The 23087-nt window shown below is 36.3% G+C and overlaps 1 protein-coding gene across 1 annotated transcript; it reads left to right on the top strand.

Moving 5' to 3' along the window:
* Positions 1 to 416: 416 nt before the first annotated feature.
* LOC110680339 (regulation of nuclear pre-mRNA domain-containing protein 2-like) lies at positions 417 to 15498 on the top strand. The gene is made up of 4 exons (XM_021856160.1): positions 417 to 657; positions 14426 to 14944; positions 15003 to 15178; positions 15244 to 15498. The coding sequence occupies exons 1-4, from the start codon at positions 417 to 419 to the stop codon at positions 15496 to 15498; spliced, it is 1191 nt and encodes a 396-aa protein (XP_021711852.1).
* Positions 15499 to 23087: the final 7589 nt, after the last annotated feature.

Consider the following 23087-nt stretch of genomic DNA (forward strand, 5'->3'; position numbering starts at 1 on the left):
TTCGTTTTTCTCGGTCCGGAGGCTGCGGGATTGCAATTGGAAGGTGTGCGTGCGAATGGTTTAAGGCCTCTTTATCGCGTTCTCGATCCGAAAAAGATTGTTCCGAAAGTGGTTATGTAGCCGGAACGGGTTTTACCTAGACAGCCGGAAGTCAAAAGTGCAAAGTGCGTTTTTGTTTACGTTCCTCCCGGGGAAAGATTCTTCTTGGAAGTGTTGTGCAAGTTTCCCGCTTTGATTGGCCTTGAAAAGGTGGTACTGCAGAGAAGAAAAGGAACGTGCCACGGAAGAGGCCTTCAATGGCTGGCCATAGCTGACGGGAACAAATCGAGCCAAATGCCCGTTTATGATGATGAGTGCAATTTGAGAAGAAGCTGAAACAAGATCGGGAAAACAGGAAGTTTAATTTAAGCAAAAAAATGTCCAAAACGACAACGCTTTCTGTGACTGCTACGGCAGCGGTAGGGAAAAGCAGTACTGGTGGAGGGGGAGGACGAAATGCAGCTACGGCAGGGGAGTTTGATGTCCCTGCTTTCGAACAGAAGCTCAAAGAGCTCAAGGACACCCAGGACAGTATCCAGCAGCTTTCGGCGTGGTGTCTGCAGAGAAGAACTCACCACAAGAAGATCGTCAGCAGCTGGCTGAATGTGCTGAAGCAGGGTGAGTAGTTTTGATTGTTTTCTGGCAGGGCTGGGAGCAGGTCTCTTATTAGAAACATGGTCACTATTTTGATGCATGTCTCTAAAATGTCCCTATTTTTTAAAAAAGTTTTCGTTTTTTGGTCTTTGAAACACTTTTTTTTTTATCTTTTCTCGTTGTCAATTTATCATGGCGCAAAGTTCTTGAGCAGTGACTCCCAACGCTTTTGAAGTTCCACAAAAATTCCGGGGAACCTTAAAATAAATCGAGAGGGATTAGCGATAAGGGCCTATCTGACAAATCAATAACAACAACAAAACATCCAATGAAATTCTCATGTGGATTTTTTATCCCAATAATTTGGTAATAAGTAATAGGGATACTGAAAATCCCTCCTCTTGGTTATGCGACCTTGCCGCGATGGGAGGGCATAATCCATTAGCCCATATGATGAAAACCAAAGGCGTAACCTGTAGTGGTGGTATCACAATTTGGCATTTTTTGCTTAAAGCCGCGTCGTAATTCATATGGCATAGACGCAATAATATCTCGGATGTGATCCAACGGACATTCTGCGTTATTGATAGAATTGATGCCCATTTCAAAATAATTATTCTATTCGAAGTTGACATTGGTACTATTGGTGACGATCAGTTTGCCTTTTGCTAACCAGAACGATCCGTAGCCACTCTTACTATTAGCTAGCTAGACACATCGTTATCATATACGACGTAGGGAATATTACTCTGAGGAAAATGACTAGTAGATTCAAAGTAGAAATAAGTGGCGAGAATTTTATTTTAGGATGGTTTTTACATTGCCATAATAAGAAATACCTCTTTTGTAACAATGGTATAAATAATCTAATTCCAGCTTCATTTTCTCAAAATTTACAAGTAGAAGGTAGGCGTTGTGAAGCATTGCATTTGCCACCGAAAACGTGAATCTTGTAAGAAGACTTTAATAGAAGCCACTATAATAATGACTATGGAAAGTAAGAGGCTGAGATCGGATCATTTGCTAATTTCGAGAAATTGTTGAACAGACAAGAAAAGTGAATCATTTCTTCAAGGATATATGAATATAATGACCAATAAATACTACTACGAGAATAACGAAATTAACTAGAACTACAGCCTAATTTTATTGAGACTTGACGACAATTGAATATGTAAAGACTCTAATCTTACGTAAAAGACAGGAGTAAATCACAATAGCATGACTAAAAAGGACACTTAAAATGACAAATCATTTCGACTAAACAGTATTAGTAATGACACTACTACAACTACTATTTTCAAACAAATTCTGTTTGGAGATGCTGATTTTCAACAATGCTTTCTTTTTCTCCAGAAGAAAGGGATTATGGGTACAGCCACATTGAGATTATACATAAGCCTCATAATGTAGAAGTAATTAAAATTTATATCAGAAATATTTCACCCAGTTCACGCAGTATGTGATATGAGTTGTACAAAATTTCAGCCTCAAATAATCACTTTAGGAGTTCCTGTTAATTATTCAAATTCTAGTTTCTTCCATACTACCATAAAATGCACAATTGGTATTCCCATTTACTCAATGCCTACTTTTGTCGAATGTTACAAATATGCAGTTATGGGCAGCTAAGCTTATTAATAGTAAACAGCAAAAAACAAACGAAAACAATTTTAAAACTTATAATTTTTGTTTTATGGCTTGTAGCGGTTCATGCGACTCCACAAGGTAAAGGGAGTCTATAGAAGCAAATGATGGAAACGAATAGGTGTCGATGCTTATAAATGCATTCGATGCAGCCATAAAACAAAATAATACAAACAATCACGGTCGAAACCTTCTCCTATGTATTTAAAATTTATCTCTTAAATCAGGGTGTCTACTACCTGGAAAAACCTAGAAACCTGGGATTCTCAGGGAATTTTATTCAACCTGGAATTCTCAGGGAATTTTGGCCACACTCAGGGAAATAATTTTGATGAAACAGTAATTTATGGTTGAATATGTTCACGATTAACTATTTCGAAACTATTTTTGCACACTTTATTTAATATAAAAAATTTCGGCTGCGCCGCTTCAAATTGCTACTTGAACGATTCAGTTCATTAATAAACTTGGATGTTTTCCGTGAAATGCTCTCAAATAATGCACCATATATTTGTCATAAAGTACTATAATCATCGATTGTTCGTAGTTCCGGAAAAAAATATCTTTTGTTGCAGGATATGAATCCGTATAATTAAAGATTTCAATATTACGCAGCTTAACAAAGATAACATTTTGCGTGTCTCAAAGATCATATGAAAATGATTCCAGCACATTACAATTTTGAGCTACTGATCATCAAAGTAGTATGAAATGCTGTTTTTAATAATAAATCTGTCGAGTCTAGTACAACGACACTGAAGACGGCCTTAACAGTTGAGGTCGAATACGCGTATCTGTCAAAGGATACAAACTCTAGTGGAATTAAATGGTATATGTACTAAATTCGGTTTTTTTCATCTACTTGCTGTTTTTAATGTTGAAAGTTAAACTATGATTGGTATATAGTGATCTATCCCACCAATAATCACCAGAAATAGGATTATGTAGGATTTGGTTTGAATGCACGAATAAATGTTTGAATAAATTGATTTTCAACATGCTGCCATCGTCACAACAAAATTATTCGTTCCTATTATAGTGGCATATATGGCAAGATACCATAACTTTTCTAATACATCTGTTTGAGAAAAATCTTGTACTCGACGCACCGCAGGATAGCAGGGTTTAAATGTGAGAGCTTTTCGTGTGTAGACTGGTTTGCGCGCCTAGACTGAAAGCTTGCTAGCGTGTGTGAAGAGGTGAAAGGTACAGTGGATTTCAAGAGAAAATGCAGCTGGATGGAAGACATGAATGAACAGGCAAAAGTCCACTAGCAGACTTCGCGGAGTGATATTCTCGCGGAGTAATCAAAGTTAATAAAGTTAAAGTTATCTTGAAAATCAACCGCACAGCGTTTCAGTGCAAGTTAAATCCAATCCGGAGAAAAACCAATCCCCTGAGCTACTGTCGAACACATCAACAAATAAATTTTAAGCTTTGAAAAGTATCATGAAACTCGTAGAAAAGTAATTCTCTTACACATCAACTTTGAATTCTGTAGTAAACTAAGCAAATAAATCTTCATATAAGCTGGTTCTTGCATGTAAGTTGACTGTAGTCGTTAAACAATGCATTTCAACACCCAATATCCCAAAAACTAGAAAAATATTTTGAAACGACATGGTTTCCAGTAAGTATAATTTAAGTAAATAGCAGTATTTAGATGCTTGAAACAAAGAAAATGTTCCGCAGTGTTTTTGATTAATGTAAAAGATTCACGCATACACCAGTAAAAGAAATACTTTTTAATGGAACTTCTGAATAGACCTTTTTCGTCAGGATCTCAGCCCGATCTCAGAATATATTTTTAAGCATTCCTGTTTTTGTAGAAATTCTAATTGAAATACAAAAAAAAAATCATTTTATTTCCTTTGCAGTGTTGGTAAACCTCTCTTTTAAGATATTTGGTGTTCATTTTGATGTAAGTCGAAAAAAATCCTAAGATCTCTAAAGTCGTCGTTTTGAACAAAATTGTCTCTTAAGTTACTATATTCATTATAATTGCTTGCAGTTAATCCTGATGCATATTTTACACAGTAACATTCAAAGACTATAATTCGAATATTCAATAGGCTCATCTAGATTTTTTTCTCAATCCCTCAAGGAAAAGCTTCAAGAAATATGCCCAGTAATTCCAAGAGATTTGATCTGGAATACTTTCAAAGATGTTCTCTAGACTTTTTTTGTATAGAGTTTCTCTCTACCAATTATCCAGAAATTCATCCACCGAATTTACGAAGGATGTTTATTGGAATTTTTTCCAGATTGTGCTCCCGTAATTTTTTGGTTTATTTCTTTTGATTTATTTTTTTTTTCGAAATTATCCCAAAACTATGTACTAATTCTTCAATCGATTCCCTCCAGTTTGTGCTTCTAAAGATTTTTCCAAACATTCATATACAGAAATTTTCTTCAATAAAACCCACCATAGTTTTGAAGAAATTCGCTTACATATTTTACCAAGGAATCGCACAAGAGAAAATTATTAAATTCGGCTGGTGAAACGGCTGGTGGTTTTTGATAAAAAATGCTTATAGCGCGAAATAAACGGACTATTCTGCACGCGTTCTGCTGGGCAGTGGTTTGTAAAGGCCAAGCGGAAGGTGAATATGCATCGACGCCAAACATTAGATTTTCGGGAGCTCGAATCTGGAGAGCCGGTCAGCGGATCGGGCTGTGAACTTGATCGGATTGGTCACTCGCTGGTTGCTGACCAATGGATTAGGTTTTCAGCTTGAACCGCTATCTGGTACTCTAGCTTTGTGCTCTTGAAGGTTTGAGTTTTGGTTTCGTTTTATCTTCACCAGATAAATCGTTTGTTTTTGTGTCGTAGATCTTTCTTTTCTCATATTGGTTTGCACGCGATTTGAGTTCAAATCGAGTTCCCGTTTTTCGCATCGCCGGAGTGATATTTGCTATTGTGAAATGACCATGCTGATTTAAGTAGCTTATAGCTGCTCAATCAAGGACTGATGATCAATTTGCGTGAGTTCGTTTCATGCTTTCATTTTAAATTTACAATATATTTAAAAAAAAACTTATATTTATCATGAGAACGATGGAAATGTTACTTAAATAATTTGTTTTAACAAATAAGAACAGTTCGTTATAGTAAGTGTCGACATAGATTCTTGTACATTAACATTAAAAATCCCAAACCTTTCCTTTTATTTGATTTTATCATTATAAAAATAACCTTTGAATGGTTCTAAAAGTGTCGACTTACCATATGTTCACGTTGTCTTTAAAGTGCTGATAGGTGATTTTTTGAACTGAGGTTGCATGAATCGCATCACTTACCAAGGAGTTTTGTTAGAGGGGAGGGATCATAGCTGCTTGATCAGGATTCACTGATCAAGCAGCTATGATCCCTCCCCTCTAACAAAAACTCCTTCCCGTGACAACCATGGAGATGCAGAGGTGATCTCAGTTTCTGGATGTCACAACTAACATTCCTTCCCTTCCCCCGATGACCGTAATGACGTGGCCGGCGCCGTTATTGACTTTTCAATGTTTGGAGTTCTCGGGAAAGTGTACATTGAAAGATGGGAAAGCTACCTCCCCCAAGGCTACATCCTCTTGCAGAAGGGCCCGAGACCGGGCGGTAAGGGCTTTGCACTTTTTACCTGGTTCTACTGCATCTAAAAATGTCGTTTTTTCCGACAAATTAAGATCGATAAAGCCATAGTAAATGATTGCAATCTTCCTTTCTAGGCAATCTTCAATTAATAGATGCAAATTTGGTGCATAAAATCAAGAATTTCTATTTGTGGAAACAGGTAAGATACTTGGGTTGGGGAATCGGGCCCACTGATCTCGTTGGCTTCCTGTTGGCAACTCGATTATTCTGGGTCCCCAATCACGTGAGTAGCAACCACGGAATTGTACGGTCAGTCAATGCTCATGCTTATGCTTTAGATATTTTTACCAAGGGAATCGCACAGAAATTCCTACGCTTTTTCCATGTTAATTCCCTTTAGAGTTCATTTTATGGTTACTTCCAGGAATCGTTTCCAACAGTTTTCTCGAGGGGTTATTCGAGGAATCTAGTGGAAGGGAAGGACTTCCCAATAAACTCGATCGTCGATTAATCATAATGCTTCTATTAATTTTTTCTAGATGTTTCCTTCAGCATTTCATCCAAACGTTTTTCCAATGAATTTTCTCGAATAAAATACCCTTGGAATCTTCTAAAGTTTATTCAAGGTTTCCACACCAGTTAACACCACTGCAAATTTTCCAATAATTACTCCGATCATTCTCTTACAAACTTCTTTGGAAATTCCTTCCGATGTTATTCAAGGAATTATAATTCTGAAAATCCTACGGGATAAGCTATTTCGATCGATTTTTGTTTTCAATATCTTAACAATTGATCTAGGAAATCTTCTTCAAACTTCCTCAAGTGTCTAGGAGTTCTTTCGGGGATCCTTGTTCATCAGAGTTATGTACTTTGAACCTTACACAAGCTTCATCGGAGTTTACTTTAGGTTTTCTTCTAAAATATTACTCGTCCATGTATTATTCAAACATTTAACTAATAATATCTGAAAAATTTTGCAATGCAATTTCTTAGAGATATTCTTTAAAAATGCCTGAAAAAATATTCGACGACTTACTTGGGAAATATCTCAAAGAATTACTGGAGTAATTACTCAAGAAATCTTAGAAGGAATCTCTAGGGTACATCAGAAAGTATCCACAGAGAAATTTCAAGTTTGAAATGTTGAAGATATTCCTGAAAATCAATGTTGTAGGTGATTCTAAGAAAGACCCCAGAGGTGCTTTCTGGAGACGATACTGTTTTTTAGATGTTCCAAACGGGTATTTTTGAGAGTGCCCAAAATAAAGCGATGGAAGAATCGTTGTCTGGAGAACTTAAGTCTTTGTTGGGGAATCTTTTGGAGGAATTCCCAATGAAATCTCTGAGGTGTTTTCTGTGGTTCTTCTTCAAAAAAACCCATATTGTATTCTTTGAGGTTTCTAAAATAAAATTGTAGTGTTTTTCAAGCCATTTAAGACCTATTGTTAGAAATGAATTCAAATTCATTCAAAATTTATAATTCAATAATCATCATAATTTAAGAGTTTTTCTTTGAGCCTGGAATTATTTCTTAAGACCTGGAAAAAACCTGGAAATATCAGGGAATTTCATTTCAGTAAACGAGTAGACACTCTGCTTCTTAAATAGTTTGAGCTTAACATACACAATTGCTTGAAAAACATTTTTGGAAAATCTAGGTTCATTGATCCAGTTAATACTCGATGTTTTGTAGCGTTGGAATCCATGCAATAAAAACAAAGGTGTAGCATAAAACTACTGAGTACAGGACTTGGACAGAGACTCGCGCTGTTCCATTAGTAGATGTTCAAATGTTTATATTGGAATATTACGCGCTGTCGAGCGATCAATTCCCGTTGTATCGACGACAAAATGTTGTTGAGGTGTCGTGAAAGTCGAAGATCGAGTGAAATTCGTTTGAACCGTGTGGTAGTGAAACGTATCGGGTCATGCATGCCATAAGGCTTCATTCACAAATTTCAAACGCTGAAAATGGGCATTTGTGACACCCTCCCACCCTCTTGTAACGCATTTTGTATGAATATTCTACAAATATTGTATGAGCTGTAACGCTCTTGGACAGCCACCCATCCCTTTCAACGTTATGAAATTTGTGAATGGGCCCTAATTTGATGATCGGATACCGAGGCGCAAAAAGTATCTTGAGCGAAGATTTCGTTCAGGAACATAAATGCCAATTTGGCCTATTATTTCGAGGTTGTCGATTTCTCCGGTAAAGAGTTTAGCTACAAAAATTGGTTGTACGCCTATGTTCGAGGGTTTCTATACCCAATAATTGGCAACTTTTTTCGTAGGGCGGAATGTTTGATGGATCGTTGGTAGATACCGAAGGGGCATAGCGAACAAATTTTCTTTGGATGGCCTCAATCCTCGCTATCCAGAATGCGTGATATGAACACCAAATGACTGATCCGAATTCTAAAATCGAACATACAAGCGCACAGATATAACGCTTTGAGACACAGAGGATCGTGGATTTCGTCGGCAATTTTGAATATAAAACCAAGTTGTCTGTTTGCTTTTAGTAAGCATAACCGAGTAGTGTTGGTTAAACGTTAATCGGGCATCCAGTGAGATTCCAAGATCACGAAGATTGTTGACGGCGTTGGAGACTCTGGCCGTTCATCTTATAATCGTGCAAAACAGGGCTCTTCCTGCGATGAAATGTGATTACATTGCATTTGTGAACACTGGAGTTAGACAATTATCTGAACACCACGTTTCGAAGCTGTGAATTAGGTTCTGTAGTTGTAAGCAGTCTCTGAAGCAACGAACAATGATATACAGTTTAACAGCATCTGCGTAAAATGAACGGCATTCTGGGTGGGAGGATCAGTCCAACATCATTGTTGAAAATCGTAAACAGCAACGGTCCTAAGTTTGCTGCCCCTTGTGGAACGCCTGAAGGTTGGTGAAGTGATATGATTCAGCTGTACCAATTTTGACGCAAAGAAGTCGGTCAGTAAAATAAAGAACTGAACCAGCGTATCATTGCTCCAGACACACCAAGTTTATTGAGCTTTGCCAGTAGAATACCGTGGTCTACACGGTCGAAAGCAGCTTTGAGATCCGAGTAAACGACGTCGATTTGCGCACCAGTTTCCATATTGAGGACTATCGACTATAGCGTCCCAAATCAACCGAAGAAGGATTCAGAAAATCGGCGAATGCATGTTGAGTTACGAAATAGCCGGAAGCCTGGTAACAGTGCCATTTTTTGGATTCGGTTCAAAAGCCCCGCACTGTGATACCATCTGGGCTAGTACCACTGATTGCCGACTACGCTCGAAGCAGATTTACTAATCGTAACTATTAAAAAATACAAACGAGACATCCTCAACATTCTTCCCACGGAGAACTAATTTGGTTACGTTCACCAGGGACGGGTTCGGTATTGGAGATCTCGATAACATACTGTTTAACTTCATCGGCAAGTTGATCAGGCGCAAAAGGAGTCGCATAAAAGGACTCAATGTCACTAGGAGTTTGCATGCTGTTTGCAACTTGAAATGACCGGTCATTTTGGCATAATGACTAATGATAATTTGAGGAATTATATTCACGGTGTGCCATAAACCGTTATTAACGCAAAACAATGTCAAAGGATTTGGCACCCCACCATTCGAAAGATATAGTATTCAAGCATCTTCTCCGTGAATTTTGAAAATATTTTAACGAGGGGAATCGAAAGTTATCGTGATTTGAGGTTTGAGCTGTTTTGGAAGAGATTCTTATATACTTCACAATTTTCCCCGCCAGTGCATCATTATTAACTTGTAATCTAGCCAAGTAACCATCAGTTTTGCATTAAGCATCTTCTATGAAAATTTGAGATAATTTCGTCGAAAAAATCAAAAGTTACAATGATTAGTATATTTACCATTATTTCTATGACGTTTAAATAAGAGCTTATTTATAAGGCTTTGCTATATTCAAAGTAACATAATTACAAATAAAAATGTTTATAGGACTGACACTCGGTATTCAAAACATATAGTTCTCAAGCATCTTCGCAGTTAGTTTGATGAAACTTTATCAAAAGACAATATAACTGGAGTACTTTGTAAGTATTGGAACTGTATTTAAGATTTGTTTTTCAATCGTCTAAAATAATGTTCGCGACACGCATTTTATCATTGCGACACAAATAACTTAACAGATTTGTATGGAACTTGTAATCTTCATTCAAGAAAGGCAGTGCTTCATTACAGCATAAGCAAATGTGTTCATTTTTAACAATTTTATATCATACTCGGCGTTTTTGCTGGGCAGTGATTCATTATGGCCCAAATAAGCGTATTGATGAACCTGAACAATTTTGAAAGTGGTTCCTTGTTGCTCAGTCGAGAATGGATTATCAACTGGTGAGATCGCTTTATGCTACTGTTCTAAATAGGCTAAATATGATTGTTCAGAATTGGTTTGGACAACGAAGGGGATACGTTTAAATATTTGTTTCAAATAATAGTTCGTAGTCGGTTATTGTCGAAACAAACCTTGTTTCATGTTTTCAAATATTCGAATGGCAACAAGTATCTTATTCGGTTTAGTTTCACATAATAACACAAGATCCTTGAATTGTTCGATACTATAAATATCGACTTTCCTTTAGATACTATTATTTCATTATTATTTTGTTGACTTCATTATGTTTGTTAGAGAGGTGTATCATATTCACTGAATGCGATGGTCTCTAAGACTCTTGTAATTATGCGTTTTATTTTACCAAGACGATCCTGTAATATAGACCCTTTCCCATTTTCCAAACTCAAAATTGATTTCTCTTGAAAGTGCAGAGGACTCCCAACGGCTTCCTTAGAGATAGCAACACGTTATACATTTATTCCATAACCCAAATTGACCTGTATTGCGGACGCAGGCCGGCGCCGATATTGCTTAGTACAGGGAATAAGAATTCCATTATTTGCATACTGAGGGTGGTGCAACAAGTCCTAAGTAGCATCCGTCGGTTCCATGTGCAAGTATAGTTGCTTTAATAACAAAGAAACAGCATCGAGAGGTTAATCACGTTGTTTAATCACAATGATTAACATATTTACAAGAGTTTGTTGGGTTTAGTAAAGGTAAAAACATTGAACATGCTAATCAAAAAATATTCAAAATTCGCTTTTCCAAAACTTCAAAGTACTCTAGTTATGGTGTCTTTTGATAAAGTTTTCTCAAAACTAACTTCGAATATGGTAGACAACTAATGTGTGTAGCCAACTATATCTTTTGAATGCCGAGTGTCAGTCCTATAAACATTTTTTATTTGTAAATTAGGCTGATACAAATATTAAATTTCTTTTATGTCCGAGACCACTTGGAAGATACGAGGGGGGGGGGATAAAAATAAATAAGGAACAAAAAAATAAAAATGAAAAAAAAGGTTAATTTTTCGAATTTTTATTTTGAACGATAATTGTTAAACTTTTTTCAAACGTCCTCTGGCTCATTCTTTTACTTGTTTTTTACTTTGAAAATTGAAAAAAATCAAACTGATGTCAAAAAAATTATGATTTGTTTTTCTCCCCTTCAAAGTTTTCGGATTTTGGAAGGGGGGGGGGGGGGGTGACATAAAAGAAAATTAATATTTGTATCAGCCTTTATGTACCATAATATAGCAAAGCCTTATAAATATGCTCTTATTTAAAATTCATAGAAATTATGGGAAATATACTAATCATTGTAATTTTTGATTTTATCTACCGAAAATTATCTCAAATTTTCAGAGAAGATGCTTAGATATCATATGTTTTGAAAGCTTAATGCAAAGCTGAGGGTTATTCGGCTAGTTACAAATTAATAATGATGCACTGGTGGGAAAATTTTGATGTATATAAGAATCACTTCCAAAAGAACAGCTCAAACCCTTGAAATCACGATAACTTTCGAGTCCCTCGTTAAAATATTTTCAAATTCACGAAGAAGATGCTTGAATACCATATCTTTCGAATGGTGGGTGCCAAATTCATGGACATTTTTTTGCGTTAATAACGGTTGCTGGCACACCGTGTATTCCTTTTTTAAAAAGATGCATGTTCTAGATGAAAACAGGTTATGCCAAAAGACCTTGATGCCTAAAGGCGTTATGCCAAATGACCATATGCTAAATGGCTTTATACCAAATGTCCCAGATCTATTCCATTTGGCATAAAGCCATTTGTCTTAAGGTCGTTTGGCATAAGGTCTTTCGACATAACAGTCATTTGGCAAAATGGCCATTTGGCATAAACTGAGTTTTGTTGCTTTTTGTTCCAAAGATGGCCGTTCTTCATGAAAAAATCGTCCCCTTGATGCTACGACTAGATAGCTCGTAATTTAAAATTTTAATATGTCAAAACATTTATCTTAATTAGATCTACAAACTATCTCGTCAGGCATTTAAGCGCATCGTGTCATGGGGTGTGGGTTCGATTCCCGCTTCAGCTGTTGAAACTTTCGTCAAGAATGTTTCTTGGTTGTGCCACTGGAGCATGCTTGTCCGTTGTCTAGTGTTGAGGTGATTATAGAACGAAGCCGCACCTCAAATTTTCAAGAGCACAAGACTTCAGAACCAAACAGCGCCCCGCGTTCAAAATTTATCCCATTGGTCACCACCAGTAAGCATGTAATTTGATCGATTTTCAACACGGACAGTTGTCAGATTCTCCTGTCTTGTCTTAGCAGCTAAATGGCTGTCCATGTCTTTTAAATTACACAAGGTAAAGCTTTTTTCTCAATCATATTCTCTGCGATTAACCATCACCTTGTAAAACGGTCATATTTTCAAAATTGCACCTCCCAAAATTTTGATTTTTGAGTTATCTAGTTATAGCATTAGGGGACAAAATGTTGTGTCAAATGACGGTTATGCCTAATGCCCTTTATACCAAACGGCGTTATGCCAAATTATTTTATGCCAAATGGCTTCATGCCAAATTACTCAGACCTATTTGAACCTGCAATGCCCATGTAGATTTTCATTTACTCCCACCTCCCTCTCCGTGGGCTATCGTGAGGTTTTTTGTACCCAATATAAATTATCCCCGTGGTATATGGAGACATTTTTTCAATTGATAATGGCGCCATCCTTGGAGTATTTGAACGACTACGATTGACTATACACCATAAACAATTAGAGCTGCGTTGAGGTTGTCAATGATAGTTGGCGGTTTCACGGAAGGCATATTCCATTTTTTTGTGATAATGTTTAATTATCTTTTCGGTCATATCGTGCACGTTTAGGGACTCATCAAAAGACTCTTTCAGAATTTCCTCCAGAGATTTCTTCAGCAATTCTCACATGGATTCTTCCAAATATATTTCTACTGGTTTTTCTTGGTATGCTTAGAGGAATTTTTAAAGAAACCATTCAGCGTGAAAACGCTCCAATAGTTTCCACAATTCTACGATTTCCAGCAGAAATTTCCTATGGAGATTCTTCCATTAATTTATATATCTAGGGTAGGTGTACCAGTTATGGCCATAGTGGTTCCCTATTTCGCCATACGTGATATCTTGAATGCCTTCACATTTTGAAAGATCTTTTGTGTTTTAGCAGTAAGATAAAGGATAAATCTTGATGTTAAAACATTCAGAAAGATTAAAAATGTAAAAGTTATCCATATTTTGCATATGGCCAAATAGGGAACCACTATGGCCATAACTGGTACACTTTCCCTATGTCTCCCGTAAGATTTTTAAAAGATTTTCAAGGAATTCTTCCAGAGGAACTAACAAAGGTATATTCCAGGGTTTATGAATCAATTTGTTCGAAGATTTGTTGAAAAAATCGCACAAAAATTCATCTAAAAATTTCCACGTTAATTGTTTTAGTATTCTTCTGAGCTATTTTTACAGAGATTTATTAAAAAAATAACAGATTTTTCCAGCAGTTGTTCTAGAATTTTTTCCAGGAAGTTAATCAGGAATTCTTTCAAAAAATTCTCTTTTTTATTCTATTATTTTTATCTTATATATTTTAATTTGTCTTTATGACAAAGCTGATAAAGCTGCTACAGAATTTCCTCACCCAGGAATATTTTTAAAGCATTTTCTACAGATTCCTAACACTTTCTCAAGTTGATTCTCTATAAAATCTTGGAAAAACTCATTAGGATGTTCTATTACGAAATATAACAAAAATTATTCCAGTATTTTTCCGATTTTTCTAGTACATTATTATAATAGGAAATACGCCCGTTGCTTTTCAGGTATTAGTCAAGAAAGTCTGGTAGAATATTTATGACGAATTTGTTTGGTATTTTTTTCAATGATTATTATAGCAATTTATCTGGAAATCTCTCCCAGGTTTCTCAGGGATCTAAAATTTTGAGATCCTTGAATGAGTTTGTCAGCTATTTCTCCAGAAGTTTCATTTCTGATTTGTTAAGTAGTAAATACCTTGAAGAATTTGTAGACGGATTCCATTAGCACTTCCTAGGGATTTCCCGGAAATATCTCTAGAGGAAATTCTGAAAAAAAAAATCCGTAAAAGATACACTGCATATATTTATGGAAAAATACTAAAAACTTTCGAAAAATTTGAATTTATTGATTTAAATCTTTTTTTCCCTACAGTGAAAGTGGAAAACCGTCTCACGCTGTTCTACTTGGCAAACGATGTCATCCAGTACAGCAAGCGTAAAAACTACGAATACGTCGATAGCTGGGGAACGTATCTACAGAAGGCGACCACCTTGGTTCGGGACGAAAAGGTGAAGCACAAAATCCTCCGAATCTTCAAGATCTGGGAACAACGCGAGATCTACAACGATGAGTTTCTGGCTGACCTGAACGGTTTACTCAGTGCTACATCGGCCAAGAAGAGTGACTCGTCTACGAGTGTTACTTCGACGACCGCACCGGCCACTACGGGTTCACAAACCGTCACTCTGGCAAGTGGGCCATCGCGGTTGACGGAACAAACCAAAAGCGTCGTCATCACGTTGGATGTTGACGATTTCCAGAGTGCTTCGCTGGTTTCGACCATCAAGGATTGTGTCAAAAACGAAACCGATACGGATACGACGTTCAAAAGCCTGAACAAGACACCGCTGGTTGATGTGGAGATGGTCCGGAACTCCATCAAGGGAAAAGGTGAGATAATGCGGAAATTGAGTAAGGAGATAGAGGTAACTTTTGTTTTATTCTGCAGAACGAAAACGAGTTGAAGATATCGAACATGAGATTGAAGAGAATCTGGTTCATTACCAAAGTTACGTACATAGTTTGAAAACGGAGATCAAATCGAGGAAGCTGCTTCTAAGTTTGCTGGAACAAGCTGACACGTTCTACCACAATCAACGAGGGGAGGTCAAAGTTGTGGTGAATGTAAGCTAGATGTTCTCTAAGTTTTTTCTGTCTTTCAATAACGTTCTTCTGAATCCATCCCGCAGGCCTATCGAAATTTCGGCAACCGACTGAAGAGCATGAAGAAGAAGTTGGACGAGCTGACGACGACTTTGCCGAGTCCGATGCCGTCGCCTGATATCAATGCACCTTCGCCGGAGCCGGACATGGATCTGCAGCTGCCCGACGATCAGAGCTTCTTTAACGTCAACGGGATGATGAACAGCTACATGGACGGAAATCTGCCGTTCGATATCAACGATTTCCGGAGAGATTCTCCAACGACGAGTGCGGGTGAGTGATAGGCAATTGTGCGATCAAACACTTGACTTGCGTGAGTTTTCGGATGTAGATAGCTAAACTTTCTTGATTGGTGTTGGAGGTAATCGGTGAAGGTACAAATTTCCAAGTTAAATTCATCAGAAAAAGCAAAGTGAAACAAAGAAGAAATTTGATCGACTTTTGTTTTATAATTATTAATGCTAAGTTCATTAGAATCGGAAAGTGAATTTGAGGTATTAGTACTTAAAAAAAGGATAAATACACATTATCTATCTTGATACGATTATAATCTGATGTAATCGATACAATATTTGCTCTTTAAGAGTGGTTGGATGAAATCATGCACAAATGGATAAATTTCCTGAATGCTCTAAAACGGGAGGAATAGAAAAAGTGAGGCGAATAGAAACAAAGCGACCTACAGTTAGAAATACGTCTATTATGCAGTCTTCTCAAACGAACATCGAACACGTTGGTTCAGACGGTTTCGTACTATCCTTGTACATTGTTCTCGTGTGCAAACCGAAACGCTCGAACCTGAACCTAAACCCAAACATGTGTAAAGTAATCATCGGTTCAAACGCCGGTTCGAAAACCGGTCCATTCACAACCGCGGTTAAAATTTTGGTGCAAATCTTCGGTTGCATTCGAGGTTAAGAACGATGCACAGTGCGTTGAATGTATGGAGATGCGGGACAAAAATCAAAACTGGAAGATCAAGCCATTTGAGCACCTTGGTATGGAAGGGAAAGTTGTTTCTGGTCAAAAGTGCTACAATTTGCATAAATAACATATATCGCATAATCGCAAAACTGTCCTAAGCGCCAATTTTATTATTTTCCAAGAAAACAAAGCGACAAATATTCTCACTCGTAGCTGCAAAAGTGACTTATACGCATTTATGCTAAAAAATCGCATTTATTTTATTGTCAGTTTTTAATATAAAATTTAAATAAAATCGTGAACACTACACTTAAAATATATTATTTCAAGCATAAATGTGCTCTGGTGTTATGTCTGGTTGAGCCGAGACCACATAGCGTTGCAAAATTTTCGGATTTTTAATCACAAACAACTCATTTCGTACTTGTGCTGGTTAAGGAGTATACCTAAAAATAGTCAAAAATCTCGAAGAGTTGCAGGGAGTTGTAACTGTATCTTTCAGACCTCTTAGAGGACAATCTACGAAACATTTCTGTGAGTGATTTAGGGTGGAACTCGGTTGAACTTTTTTTGAAATCGATAATCAAAGTTACATGTTACTATTTCATAAGTATGATTTCATAGCCAACTTATCGTGCCGATTTCATATTCAAATTTAAAATTGGTGTGCTTATCCCTAATAACCTTTAGTCATGTTCTCTTTTAGATTTTGATTGAATAGATTGCTTTCAGTATTCTCCGTACTGGTTGAAAGGAATGCTGAAAACATGCGATAAAATTTAATTTTCTGCTACTCCGACATCTGTCACTTTCGACGCTTGTTGTAGTAGTTTTAGTGCTCTGTATATCTTATCAATACTTGTTTCAATAGTGGATGCTATCTATAAGCACTTGTAGATACTGCGCGGCAACTAAGCACAAGCAATATTGGAATAGTTCAGAGTCTTGTTTTCAAACAAAATTGTTGCCATCTCCAAGAGTGGCGAAGTTTTTAACAAATCTGTCAAAGAAGAATTGCAGTCTCTTGGTCAGAGCGTTGACAGGCCACTGCCGACTCAACTATCACATGGCAAATATTCAGCGTGCTGACTCATTTGTGTGTGATAGTTGTGACTCCGATTATGAAACTTCGTATCATCTGATATGTAATTGTCCAGTTTTTGCGCAAATGCGATTCCAATTACTTGGTAAACACTTATTAAGTGAAAATGAATTCAGAAGCCTGAATCTTCAGGACATTCTGTTATTCTTAACCCGCTGTGGTAATGAGCTATAGGCTCTAATTACGCTCATGCGTTTTGGAAAACCGCATATTCTAAGGGCATAAAGTAAAAAACCGTCAAAATTTAAGTAAACTTAATTAAAATTTCTAGGTGTCTTTCGATGATTTAACATTTCAAAAAGTTGAATTACCAAATATAGTTGTGTGTTGGCAAACTGCTATTGATTATTTCATATTCATACCCTTTTTATATTGAACCACAAGAAGTGAATATAATTTCAACCAAAATAAGTTCATCTGACCGTTGTGCACAACCCATGAATAAAAGAAAAAGGTCAAAGACGGCAAAAAAACATGCCAATTATCAGTGAGCTGTCTACTCTCTCTCTCTGACTTCAACCATCCTATTTTGAGCACCCTTCTCGCAGCCAGTTATCTATTAACAGCTTACAATCCTGAAATTACTCTTATTGTGCATGCTCATGCATTATATTAGTTATGATCATAATCATGCAACATATTTTTTTTTACATGAGATTATATAAAAATTTTCTATTTTTTTTGGAAATTTTTATATTTTTTCATGTAAAAATCCTCCTTCAGTATCAGATGGTGACTGAGACAATTTGACCCTCTTCGCAGGCAGCTAACAGCAGAGCTCTCTCCTACCTGCTCGGTGTGAGAGTTAAAGAGTAGGAGAGAGTGAACGTAGGAAGTGAATATAGATAAGTTGAAAATAGATCAAAAACTAAAAAACATACATCGCTGAAAATTTGACAGTTAACGTAAAATTTTCTGAACTTTTAAGAAAAAAAACAAGTACAGCAATAGCCCCTTTTGTCCCGAGGCCTTCAAAACACGAAAAAACGGATTTTTTTTGATTTTTTTCATGTAAAAAACAATTTTTGTGAAATTTTATATTTTTCTTGAAAAGCCAAAATCATTAGCTTTCATTTCGCCCAAGAAAATTCAAAATCGGTCAAGCGGTTCAAAAGTTTTGATTTAAAAAAAAAAAAAAATAAAAATTTTGCATATTCGTTTTTTTTTGGTCACCCTATTTTGGAAATGGTCAGCCTAATCAAAAAATCCAAAAATACGTGTATCCTTATTTCGGATAAGGAACAAAATAGCAAATTTTCACGGAATTCGGTGAACCACTAGATCGGTTTTTCATAGAATGGCTGTATACTAGGGTGCGGCTTATTTTTCAAAAGTTCTCATAACCAAAAATTCGTGTGCTCTACTGAATTCAAATCACATTAAAAGAGAAACCTCGAAATTTGAGCCAAAAATATTAACATTTAGAGGTGGCGCAAGCGTCTTGAAGTTGAATTTTCAGGTTATAAAAAATGACCTTCAGTGAAGTACACATAACTTTGTTGTTTTTCAACCAAATTCAAAACTTCCAGCATCAATACCTTCAAAATTAAATTTGTAAAAACTTTGTTGAACACCAAATTTGTATAAAATGAAAACAAGTTTTAGTTAAAAGTAATTTATTCCAAATTTTTCCTCATTTTACTAAAATTTTCAACTTTGTTTGACCATAACTTCATGATTACTCAACCGATTCCAAATCTTTTTACATGCTTTTAAAGCTAATTTAATTGTTTTCAAACCTTTCATACATCACATTTCACTAAAAAAATGTCTTGACCAAGTTATTCAACAAAAACTGCACAAAAACATTATTTTTAACGAAAAATGCCAGTTTGTCAAATCTTTGGCAGTTAAATATTGTCTCTTAAGCTGAAACTGATTTTTTTTAAAAAGACAATTTACACCGTTTTCAGCCATAGGCTGCACAGACTGAACATAACGAACATTAGACAACGGACACACGGAACGACCAATGGACCAGTGCAGAATTTTTCGTTTGACGAAAAGTTTTCTCCGACTGGGGCGGGAATTGAACCCACACTCCGTAGCACAATACGCCTAAACGACTGACGCCGCTAACCGCATGGCTACGAAACCCACATTTGTTAAACGTTTGGGAAGGACTTTGCAACAATTTTTAAATAATTTTGAAACAAAATTATGTTTGCATATGTTAAACAATATATGCACTATTCAACTCGTAATTAAGGCAAGATGCTTTACATATTTAAGTTTTATAGAAAAAATGCTATTTTCGGCAAAAAAACTTAAATAATTCAAAGAAATTTGATTTTTTCGTTGAAAAATCATGTTTTTGGGTAGTTTTTGTTGAATACCTAAGTCAATATTTTTTAGAAAAAAATGTTGTATGTACAGTTTTGAAAACAAATAAATTTGCTTCAAAAGTATGTGAAAAGATTTGGAATCGATTGAGTAATCATGAAGTTATGGTCAAACAAAAATGATTTTTTTAGCAAAATGAGGAAAAATTTGGATAAAAGTATTTTTAACTAAGACAAGTTTTGATTTTAGACAAATTTGATGTTCTACAAAATTTTAATAAATTTAATTTGAAAGAAAGTGGTGCTAAAATTTTGAAATCGGTTGAAAAATAACAAAGTTATGTTTACTTAACTGCAGATCATTTTTTATAACATGAAATTCACCTTCAACACGCTTGCGCCACCTCTAAATGTTAATATTTTTGGCTCAGATTTTGAGGTTTCTCTTTTAATGTAATTTGTAGAGCACACGAATTTTTGGTTTTGAGAACTTTTGAAAAATAAGCCGCACCCTACTGTATACTAATCCATATTGCACATCCAAGGGTCTGATTGTGCTCTTAATCCTTCCTCAGTTTGTAATCTTTTCACCAGCTCAAAATTATATTTTCTTGGAGTTTCAAATATTTCAATCAATGTTAACCATCTTATGCAGTAATTTGAAAAGGATAGCTGAATCAGAATATCCACAAATTCTGATTATTGTAATAAAAACGTTGCCATTGTTTTGAAGCTCATGCAATTTTTAATCAACACTGCAAAATACAATGTATAATGTACAGCGATCAAATATTTAAAATCATCGCCCCCTGGAAAATATTATCCAAAGCCCAGAGATAAAGCAATATGCACAAGTAAACGTTGTTGGACAAATAACTAGAGTAATTCCTGGAAAAATCCAATGGGCAATTTTTTATAAGAATCTTTGAATGAATCTCTGGATTAATTCTTGCAGTATACTTGTATATACCGGGTACCCTCGTTGGTTTGATCACATTTAATCTGAACACATTTAATTTGTACCCCGCTAATTTGCACATCGTTCAGATTAAAAATGGTTCAAACGTCATTTAGCTTCTGGAACGGAGTAATGTGAAATGGAACGCTGTAAAACGGAACGCAGAATCAAAACCAAACAGTGAAAGAGGTGACCAGAAACACGTTTCTAGGGTGACTAGATGTTCAAAATAAAAATGAACCCCGATGGTTTGCATGAGGTACTGTTCAAATTAACGGGGGTGTACGGTATACGATATTCATAGAAGAATCCTTGAAGGAATTTCAGGATGAACTCCAGGAAAAAAATATTTATGGCACCACTTGGAAAATGCCTCCTTTTTCAGAAGAAACTTTGGCAGGATTTCTAATGGAATCTGTGGACGAGCTCTCAATAAGATCTCTCGAAATATTCTTAGTGGAGTCACTTGACTTTATTATCGCTATTCAATTTTATCAGAGATTCTGCTTGAGAATTCCCAATGATTCCTCCAAAATATTTTCCAGTTTGTCATTTGGTTATTTTTTCCAATAATTGTTCCAACTATTTATCAAGATAATCCTCGAAAACTTTCTCAAGGGCCCAGAAGATCCTTCAGATATTTTTGACTTTCTCCTGATAAACTGCTGCAGAATATTCCTTAGGGTGTTTCATAAAAGATTTAGTATATTGTTCGAAAATTTTATTTTGTTTCATTTTCGTGATGCTTTCCAACAGTTTATGGAAAATTTTCTTAAAAATATCCTCAAAGAAATTTTGGATTTATAAAGAACTGTCTAAAAGACTCCCGGGAAGAATTATACCATATCTCAGATATAGTTTATGGAAATACCAATAGAAAAATATCCTGATTAAAATAAAAGCAATCCCGAACGAATATTTTCAAGGAAATCCTACAGAAACCTTTGAAAAAAATCCTAAAGGCATTCGTAAAAGGAATCCCAGCAAATTGTATGAAAGGTTTTCGACACATTTCTGGAAAACTAAAGACTTCCTTGAGACATTTCAGAAAGAATCATTGAAGGAATCTGTGGAGGTGTTTCTGAAGACATCTTTAGAAATATCGTGCTATCCTGAACGAAAATCTTGAAGAAATTCCTAGGGAGATCCGTGGAAGAATCACTGCATTTCTGTACAAATCTCAAGAGTAAAATACCTGAAGGGAATTGTGGGTACATTCCTGAATTAATAATTCCTTGAGAAATCATTCACAAAATCCTAGAATAATTCTGGCGTAATTTCACGAGGTATTTCCGAAAAAAATCTCAAATTGTCCTCTGCAAATAGATCGAATTCTCTGAGGGATTTTTTTATAAAATTCTTGTAAAACTAAGATTGGAATGTATCCTGGAATTTTACACGGGTAGCGCGAAATTGTGATTTTACCGATCGTGATGAAACTTTGTACAGTTGTTATAGGATCTAAAATGAGAAATAAAAAAGTTAAAAGGGGGGCCTTTCTTAGCCGAGTGGTTAGAGTCCGCGGCTACAAAGCAAAGCCAAACTGAAGGTGTCTGGGTCCGAATCCCGGTCGGTCCAGGATCTTTTCGTAATGGAAATATCCTTGACTTCACTGGGCATAGAGTATCATGGTACCTGCCACACGATTTACGAATGTAAAAATGGCAACTTTGGCAAAGAAAGCTCTCAGTAAATAACTGTGAAAGTGCTCTTAAGGCTAAGTAGCCCGTCATTCGTTTTGGCAACAATGATGACTTTTCAGCTTGCATTTCAAAGTGATAAAACTCAGTCTTGATAGTTTATATTGACTTGAAAACGTATCACTGTACGCGCTTACATGCATAAAGTATGCTGATACTTTTTCAGCTGTGTCAGTGCAAAACCAACTGATTTTCTTTGATTCGAAATCGTGAGAGGAATTAGCAACAATCATCAACGACGCGTATAAATTTCAATGACGGCCTACTTCGCCTTAAGAACCCTAAGCTTAGAAACCGGCTCTGTCCCAGTGGAGACGTTAATGTCAAGAAGAAGAAAAAGTGGAATGGAGCAAGAAACTGAATTTCGTCCCACACTAATGTATAAGGAGGTTTTCCAAGAATTCCAATGATAATAAACAAAACACTCACAAAATATTCAAGTGTTGATGCATTGACCTCGTAGACCCTCTACAGTACATTGTACATACTAACGTTAACCTTTATTTCTTTGACTGCTAACTGATATCTGTTGTACCTATTCTGTGTGTGTCATATCGCCCGCAGTGCAATCTATACAAGTGATTAACTCCAGAAAGGAAGAATCGGAGGGAGTAAATGATTTTCTAAAAACGTTTTTCCCAGATACGCCCAGTAGCCAGCACTACGGCGGCGCTGGTCGCGGTGTTGGACCCCCGGTCGGAGGACCCCCACCTCCTCCAACGCGTAATTCCGCTGGTTCTGGTCCGTATGTTCCGTCGCACAGTAGCAGCTCTTCGCTGGAGGAATACGGCAATGGTGCTGGCGGTCCTGACTATACGTCCGGGCTCAACAGTTACGGAGTTTCGTCGAACGTTGTGGTAGGTGGTGGTGGTGCTGACTATGGACTTGGTCCACGTCCAACAAT

This window comes from Aedes aegypti, unplaced genomic scaffold (assembly GCF_002204515.2).
Source record: "Aedes aegypti strain LVP_AGWG unplaced genomic scaffold, AaegL5.0 Primary Assembly AGWG_AaegL5_hic_scaff_1206_PBJ_arrow, whole genome shotgun sequence".
In the NCBI taxonomy this organism is placed as follows: domain Eukaryota; kingdom Metazoa; phylum Arthropoda; class Insecta; order Diptera; family Culicidae; genus Aedes; species Aedes aegypti.

Coding starts and splice junctions, on each gene's coding strand:
- LOC110680339 (XM_021856160.1), top strand. CDS start 417: ATGTCCAAAACGACAACGCTTTCTGTGACTGCTACGGCAGCGGTAGGG. Junction 14,945..15,002: donor GAACTCCATCAAGGGAAAAG/GTGAGATAATGC, acceptor TTTATTCTGCAG/AACGAAAACGAGTTGAAGAT. Junction 15,179..15,243: donor AGGTCAAAGTTGTGGTGAAT/GTAAGCTAGATG, acceptor TCCATCCCGCAG/GCCTATCGAAATTTCGGCAA.